Raw genomic sequence first — 8,765 nt, forward strand, 5'->3', positions numbered from 1 at the left:
TGTGCTTCGTCTGGCATCAAAGTAACATGCCTGCACATAATATATTCAGTTATATGAAGTATGCAGAAAGGCTACAGACAGTCTGCAGTAAGTGTGCAGATAGGACACAGAAAAATGCACAACCACTTCCCCATCAAAAAGCTCACAGCAGGGATATAGGGGTACATACAATGTCTGTATACCTGGGTCACAAAAAAGGATGAGTCCACAGGAAGTGCACAGGGTACATAGGAAGTAGATTGATTGACCATAGGAAGGTCGAACTTATTTTTGTAAGGGTGGAAAAGACACGACATGATTTTCGGCCGTGCAGTTTGCCTTCTTCCGCCCTTTTTGCTTTCTAGCCACGGAGGCAATTTTCGAGAGGATGCTCTCGACACGGTCGTTAAACTCACCCGACTTAATCACAGTTAGTGCGCCTTCCAAGTCTGACGACATTACATTTTGCAAGTTATCACAGTTAATAAGACCAGGCGCAGCTTCTGAAGCCATTTTTACTGACATCTGACCCGTCTCAATGACGTACGATAAATTCCGCATAGGGACGTTTGACATGTTTCCCGGATGAGGAGGTCGCTATGAACATATGAACTCACTCCAGCGGGTATCCTACACCTTCAGCGCCGTTGCATTTGTGGATGCGTAGGACACTGTCACGGAAACCCGGTATGCCTCTTGATTTGCGCGCAGTCACACGGTGGCTGCGAGATGATCGCACCGAGTGGGCCGTCACCTCCAATCTATACGATGGGGAGGGCTAAGCTAATCTCCAAAGGCAATCACTGCGCGGCTCCAACAGTGGGCTAACTATACCGTTTCCGACAATTCAGAAGAAGTGGCCGGACTGATCTATGTCAACCGACATACGTACTGGGGCAACACACAGAGAGAGTAAAAGTCCAGGTGCTGGTAACACTAACACTATTTACTTAGCAATCATAATCTGTTGTAACTCGCTGCTAAACAATGCAACAAATCAATGCTAGCGGTTACAGGGTAGCATTAACAGAGATCAAAAGATGCGCAACGCATGGTAACAACTTAGGGGTAACGGGGTTCCGGATGGCGTAGATAGAGTTCCAAATTCAATTATATTCAAAGTCTTATCGGTTTCGTTGTTGGCAATGTTGTCTTCGGGTGCTGCAGCTGTCGTTAGTCTTCCTGATGATGATCTTCCAGAGTGCCGAGTTGGAGTTCGCACATCACTTCACTTCACAAACTCAAAACAACTGTTAAAGAAATGAAACTCTTTCAACTTTAGGAGGCTGGCGAGTGGCCGACTGACTGGCACTACATGTTGGTCCGACTGCCCACGAGGAGGTTTTGCGTTGGTTTTTATTAAGCTCCTCGTGTTGTTTTCTTTTTACATTTATTTTCCCTGTAGTGTTTTACAGGCAGCCGTTTAGGCCTCAAGGACCCTCTGATTCTAAAAGCTTCTCGATACGTTTGCAATACGCCTTATGTATTTGTGCTGCCACCCTGCGGCGCTCTCAGTCCCTAGCGCCATATTTGAGTATCGCATTCGCCTGCAGTGAACGAGCGGCTTGAAATTATTTGCGTTTAAAAGTACGTAGCGATTGTATTACCTCCAGAAAGATGGTTGAAGAAGACTCAGAATGGTCTCCCGACATTTCCAAGCTGCCACCCCTCACCGAGGATGCCATACGTACGTTTTATGATTCGAAAACGGCGTCCGAAAAGCACATGGAGCGGGGATACAAGTTCTCGACGGAGTGTTTCGTCGCCTTGCAGTCCATGAAAACACGATCCTTCCTGAGCGGGTAAGGAATGCCTTCTTGTTTTTTCTCGCACTAGGTTTCAGAAGTGCGCTACGTGTGAAAATGAATAGGACTCGTATAAAGAAACAGGAAGCATTGTTCCTCACGAGAGGTTTTCCTGTGTAGTGTACATGCGTGTATGCCATGCAAGAGTTGTTCGACAGAAGTGTTTTTAGTGCATGTACGTCCGTTCCTTAATACCATGTTCAGAAAGACCAAGTTTCATTACATTTGCAACCACTTACAGGTGTGGCGAGCGGGTGTTCGAGATTAAAAGCGGGTGCTTCAGAAGCCAAAAAAAGACTGGCGCCCCGTATGTGGTGCACGTCGGGCTGTCGGAATCGGGTGCGATAAACGGCAGTCTCTGCAACTGTACAGCAGGATCTGGAGGATGCTGCAACCATGCAGTTGGTGTGCTGAAGACCCTGGCCCTCATCCAGAGACTGGGATACAAGCAGCCACCACAAGAGTTGGCCTGTACAGAACTTCCTCAGCAGTGGGGGAGACCACGAAGTTCAATGGGACCAGAGGACGTAATGAGTGTCAACTGGAGAAGAGTTAGTGACGGCGGACGAACAGACCCACTCCTGTGCAGGCTGTTCGATGTTAGGAAGAAGACTGAGTCAGAGGAGGAGAAGAGAAATGCTGCACTCACATTTGCAGAGAAGTTAAAGGGGCTTGTGGGCAACAGCTTGACTGACACAATAGGGGAAGCCGCATCTTGCTCCTATACGAACACTAAGTATGGAAGAGCACCACGAGACAGTGTCATGGCAGTTCAGCAAAGTCTTTTGCCGTTTGGCTTTGAGTGCCTCATTGGTGTCGAGCCCGGTCATTCTACTGGACACATCACTGCTCAGGAGTTTTCACTCTTTGAAGGCTGTAGGAGGTGGATCCCTGATAACAGCAAGACTTCTTCGACACTGACAGTAAGCTTTTTTATGCTTTTATTCTTGTGCATACCAACACCGAGATATATGCATGAAAGAATAGTGCGAGTTGGACCATTATACACTTCCATACACATATACCTGTAGATTCCTTCTGTTTGTTTGCTTATATACCTTGCAACTAAATGTAACATCAAAAGTGTCCAAGCATTAACCCGATACAACGGTGAGATGATTCTCGTTGAAATGCCCTAGTGCTGTAGTTTGACAATTTTCGTTATGTATGTTGAAATTTTCAGATATTATATTCTCCCACACCACCTGAACTGAGCTTGTCATATTTTCAGAGCATACTTTTATCCGTCCAAGAAGCTCGACAGCTTGAGAAAGACACTAGGCAACAAGCTGGCAGCCAATTATGGAAAGACTCGAGGAAGAACCGTCTCACAGCATCACGGTTTGGGGCTGTGTGCAAGCGAAAGCAGCCGTGGACTAAGGCTGGCCTCCGTAACCTTATACGCCCGAAGGACTTCAGCTCCGCATCTGTGCGTTATGGTGTGGCAAATGAGCACAATGCTGTTTTGAGGTATCATGATGTTCTTCGCCACATCAACCGAGACGTGGTTACCTTTTCTTGTGGTTTGATGGTGCGCCCAGACTGCCCATGGCTAGGTGCCACACCGGATCGTGTGGTATATGACCCACTCGAGACATCCTGTCATGGCATCCTTGAAGTGAAATGTCCGTCATCAAAGCGTGCAACTTCTCTTCAAGAAGCTTTGGCTCACAAGGACTTCTGTATTTATGTTTCTGATGGGAAGCCATACTTGAAGAAGGATCATGACTACTATTATCAGATGATCGGGCAGATGTACTGTGCCAATGCTTCATGGGGGCACTTTGTAGTGTACTCCCAGTCATGGCTAATAGTTGCTAGAGTTGGCCTGTGCGAGTCGTTTTGTAATGACATGGTAAAAAATCTTAACGAGTTCTATTTTCAATCCGCACTGCCGTACATTGAGGGATTAGTCTAGAGTTTTTGTGATGTACATGTGTATTTGTTACCCATCGCGTTTTGCTTGTTAGAACGTTTTATTATTTTGATTTCTGCTGATAACTACAAATGAGAAATATCCGAAATTGTGTGACTGCACATGAAGAATGCGATTAACTTGATCGAAGGGGCAATCACGTTATAAATGTGTGCATATATGCATATGTGTGTTTGTTTCATGCCAAGTAGATCATGTAGATCATCAAGACACCATTTCATCAAGTAGATCATGCCAGCCTCAGAGCTTCGGCTACTTTTCCTTTGTATATATATATATATATATATATATATATGTGTGTGTGTGTGTGTGTGTGTGATTTGTTAGATATGGATGTACATACGTATGTACATATCATATATATATATATATATATATATATGATATGTATATATATATGTATATATACATATGTACTGTTGGGGACACGTTTAGCTAAAATCGCCTGTCAGTACTTCGCCGCCCGATATTACCTCGGTTGCGCTTGAAAGTGTTGTGCCAGTATTGTATTTGAAGGTGAACCATGTGCAGCACGTGTTTATTACTCAAAAGAAATAGCCATGCAACACGTCGAGATCTGAGATTCGACAAACCACGGAGTGCTGATTTTAGACAACCGTGTCCCCTACAGTACATATATACATATATATACATATATATATATACATATGTACATATATATATACATATATATATATGTATATATATATATATACATATATGTATATATATGTGTGTGTTTTACATTAAGCTTGGCTGTGTGTATGTGATTTGTTAGCACTTATGTGTCTTATGTATATCTTGTAGCATATCGTATACAGTGTGGGACTTGATGTTCATAAACTTCTGCTTTTCATTCCTCAGTAAAAGACTGAAACGTGTAGTTGGGCAGTGCCCGATTGTTATAACAACAGAATGACCCAAAGCTTACGTCAGTAGCTGAAGCAGTATTTACATTTACTTACACGGCGCATCCTGTGAAGGAACACCACAAATTGTCTCATGTTACAAATAATACACTCTATGCACAGAATTGTTACTCATAGGACTTTATGATTGGGCTTTGGTAATTGCTCAGAAGGGCACATACTGTCCACATCTGGCTAGCAATAGGTCCAAGGGTGATCGGGATGCGTCTGTCAAAAATGTGGTACATCTTGATCCGTTGGATACGTCGTTCGACATGAATTCTCAGGGAAGCTATCTCTTGAGTGGCAGCAACTTCTTCCTTAGTAAGCTTTCCATCTTTTGTGAATGACGGAATGTTGAGCTGTACTCCCAAGGGTTCCAAGATGTCACCGATTTTAAAACCCTTGTCTGCCATGACTGAATCACCTCTCTCAAAATCAAGTGACAGAAATCCGCTCTTCTTAACTAATTCTTTGTCTGAGATGCATCCTGTGTACAGTGAAGAGACAAACGTGACATTTCCATCAGGGGAGACTCCAATGAGAGATTTCATTGTGTTGGAAGATTTGTACGTTGAGTAAGTTTCCGACTGCAAGACAAATGAGCTGGGGACTTCACACTTGAGCTCAGTTGCATCGATGATGACTCTTGTGCTTGGATATTTCTCCTTAAATGCAGGTGGCATGTGTTTGTCAATCACTGCTCGAGATGGCCACTGCGGCAGTTCAGTTAGCTTAAGGTAGAGATGACTTATCCATACAGTCAGGATTCTGCTGACTGTTCCTTGATTTACATTGAATCTGTGTGCCAGGTCTTTCTGGAACAGCCCTACCTTGAGCCTTACAAGAGTCATGAATAGTTCATTCTCAGCAGACAGAGAGCGTGGTCTACCCTGAGAAGAAATGTTGTCACCTGATGTACCATACTGTATATTGCGTCCATTCTCACCAGGATCCAAGAACTCGAGAAGTGCCATGAACACATCATATGATGGTAGACCGGTATAAAATTGCATGTCGTCTTGAAGCATAGAAACCTCTTTCTCAAGATGAGAAATCTTACTTCTTGCTTGCAGGAGATCTTTTTCAAGTTGTGAAATTATTTCATCCTTCCGCTTTATCTTTCTTATGAGATGGTGTTCAGTTTCTGCTGCTTCTGAGGTGCTGACGGGACCTGTTGGCCTGTCTGGATCTGTAAAAGTTGTAGTATTTTCCTGGCCTGATGAATCACCTGAATAGACTTGTTCGTTTTGGTCAATGGACTTCAAAACTGTAGGGGTGCTTTCAAGATTTTCGGAGCAGGTTTGGTAAACCATGCTTCTTTCCTTAGGAGGCTTGCGTTGTTTAGGCTGTTTCTTGAAGGGGAACACGGAAGGAACAGCGTCAGCATGTAGCATCCTCCTTCCACTGACCACATTTTGCACAAAGTCACCATCTTTAAAATGTAAGGAACACACTTTAGCTCTCGAGATGTCGAAGGGAGGGGCTCGCTTCGTTGCAGAAAGCCACCCATCTCGCAGCTTCTTGTCAGCAGGAAAGTTGTGGAATGAGACCTGAAACCAAACCAGAGAACAGTCAACCATTTAGCGATAACATTTTCAATGAAATTAGCAAAACACTTTTTGTTATGGTCATGTTATAATTCATGGTTGTACATAGTTATGTATAATACGATGTCTATGTGTACCACTATGCAAGTTTTTTTTTCTTTCTTTGTTTATCAATGTTAACATACTTGTGAAGCTTGTTCCTACAGCTTTTCGGTGAAGTGAATAAATGCTCTCTAGGATTATTACAGACTAGATTTGAATGAATGCAACAAGTATTTGTTAGCGTTTACCACGCACATCGCCTGGCGAATGGCGTCATACTGTACTGTACTGCAGTATACTGCTGGCACAGCACGAGGCAAAAAAAAAAGAAAAGAAAGGCATGCTAGCGCCAGGCGATATTGGCTCGTGCGCTTTCCCGACGCGGATGGCTTAAAAATTTGTTTGCGGCATCATACTTGCACGGAGCGACAAGCGTGACCAGGTCTGACACGTCTACCGGACCACGCGTGCACTCAAATATCCGTTCACAGCAATAAATAAAGTTACTGCTTACGTTTTCACCTTTCGGTCCGATATTCCCTTTCTGTGTACAGCAGGGCACAAAACAATAATGCGGCATTGTTTGCTTTCTTGGTTCCCGTCGAGTAGCGAGCCGTGCCGGGAAACCAAAACTAATGACCGCTATCCTCAAACATGGCGCTGAAGCCGGGTTCGCGTCGGTGGCAAAAGATGGCGCGCACTTTTGCATAAGGAGTATTAAAGGCTCATACCTGCGGTGGTGGTAATGGTATGCAGCAACCACTGCACCTGTCATCATACAGCACCTGTTTTTACTTCCGTATTTTTAGTCTTTCTAATGGCACTTCACTTACGTTGATTATGCACGGTTATACTCTCTTTCTGGAAGACATACTCCTCAACAGGTGGTTTCACGTAGAGTCACTCAGCGTACACTCAGAGATATTACAATCTTAGCGGCTGCGATGCCGCGTCTACTCAGATATGGGGTGAAAGTCGTGTCTCCGTCGTCACCTTGAAGAGCTCAAGTCGAAGGATTTGTATTAGTGGGGGCGGAAATCCGAAGTCAAAGAAGGCTAACGAAAGGTATTCATTGCATTCCTCGACACACAGTAAGTTGTCGTTGAAGGACGGAGAAGCCTTGCGGCTACAGATAGCAAAATGTCGGATTCCGTCACGGACAGGCTTTACTCGCTGTGGAAACACGATGCAGTTTTTCTCTCCAGTTCGGCTGGAACATTCATGCCAGCCTTGAGGAAGTGGAAGGCTGTCGAAGTCCTCCTCGTTGCAGAGTATCCAACCTTTGGGCAGCGGTGTCCCTTTAGGTGATAAAACGTAACTCTTTTGAGGCTCAAAACGTAAGAGAACGAGCCTGATCGTGGTCAAGTCTAAAAACTGCATAGGAATACGAGAGACATCGAGAAATCAAGGTTGGTATAGAAGCTTACCAGCAAACGCACAGCGGTAGATGTCGAGCTCGAACGGTACCCTGAGGAGGCCGCCGGAATGCCGTTTCTGCGCGAGCTTCGCTTGCACTTCGTAAAGGAGGGCGTCAGCTGATGCTTGTGGACGCTGCTGGTCCGGTGCAGTGGGATTCGTGAAGCTAGGTAGGGCTAGCCGATTCAGGTTGCTCTCTTGCTCAAATGTGCAAGACCACTTTGAGTATCCTTTCCATTGTACCAGGAAACCTTCTGGCTGATAATTTACAGAAATAAGTCAGCTGTTGGTGGATAAAGAAGAATACTTGAAAAGGGTCATACGTTTCACGATCAAATCGGCAGACACCTGCGATATATAGACATGAGCTTACCCTTTTAGCGCTGATCCGTTCCACTTCGTAATATGACATGCGTGCAAGCCGTAAGGACGGGTGACGATCGCTTACAGAAGTGGAAATATCCTCGCAAGGCACTCCGGTTATAAATTTTTCTCCTCGTTCAAATTCTTAGAGAACCATCGAGGAATTAGGCACACATCTCCTTTTGTTCTCGGAGCATGTTTGTTCTCGGATCAGCAGGCCTTACAGGGGCAGGACGGGGAATGGATCTATTCCGGGTAAGCACATGCGCGGCCACCTGCGGGCGACTGCCATGTTCATTGGGGGGAATAATCGGTTTCAAAGTTACGCCAACGTTTGAGGTCGACATCTGACAACGCTTTGTACTGGGAATGAGTACAATGCGCTTTTATTTGTTCCGTATTCTTCTTACAATCTTCTCTTGCTGCTTTCCCACGCCACATGCCAGTCCGAAAAGCGTCACCATGCTTACTGGGGGGAAAGATACGACGTTCGACATTCCGCCGCCAGGGACAACGCGAATATGGAAATGGCCCATTCCACTTTCTGGTCCTCTTCTGTAAACTAAAAGAACGCTCAAGGGCGACCTTTGTTAACAGTAGTGACAGAAGTCCAAGCTTGCACTTTTCCGTTCATGGCATGGTTGATTCAGAATATTTTCGGAAGACCCTCCTCACCTGCCATGCGAAAGATGCGGACAATGCTCAACAGGTCGACACTGTTCCAAATATTTGTGGCATCCGATCTTTAATCCATTCCACTATAGAA

At 44.9% G+C, this 8,765-nt stretch overlaps 1 protein-coding gene across 1 annotated transcript; it reads left to right on the plus strand.

Annotated features, from left to right (window-relative positions):
* Positions 1 to 1,488: 1,488 nt before the first annotated feature.
* On the plus strand, positions 1,489 to 3,989 carry LOC135372765 (uncharacterized). Its single transcript, XM_064606236.1, has 2 exons — positions 1,489 to 2,707; positions 3,016 to 3,989. The coding sequence occupies exons 1-2, from the start codon at positions 1,958 to 1,960 to the stop codon at positions 3,700 to 3,702; spliced, it is 1,437 nt and encodes a 478-aa protein (XP_064462306.1). The 5' UTR covers positions 1,489 to 1,957; the 3' UTR covers positions 3,703 to 3,989.
* The last annotated feature ends 4,776 nt before the right edge of the window (positions 3,990 to 8,765 follow it).

The sequence above is a fragment of the Ornithodoros turicata genome, chromosome 1 (assembly GCF_037126465.1).
Source record: "Ornithodoros turicata isolate Travis chromosome 1, ASM3712646v1, whole genome shotgun sequence".
Lineage (NCBI taxonomy): Eukaryota > Metazoa > Arthropoda > Arachnida > Ixodida > Argasidae > Ornithodoros > Ornithodoros turicata.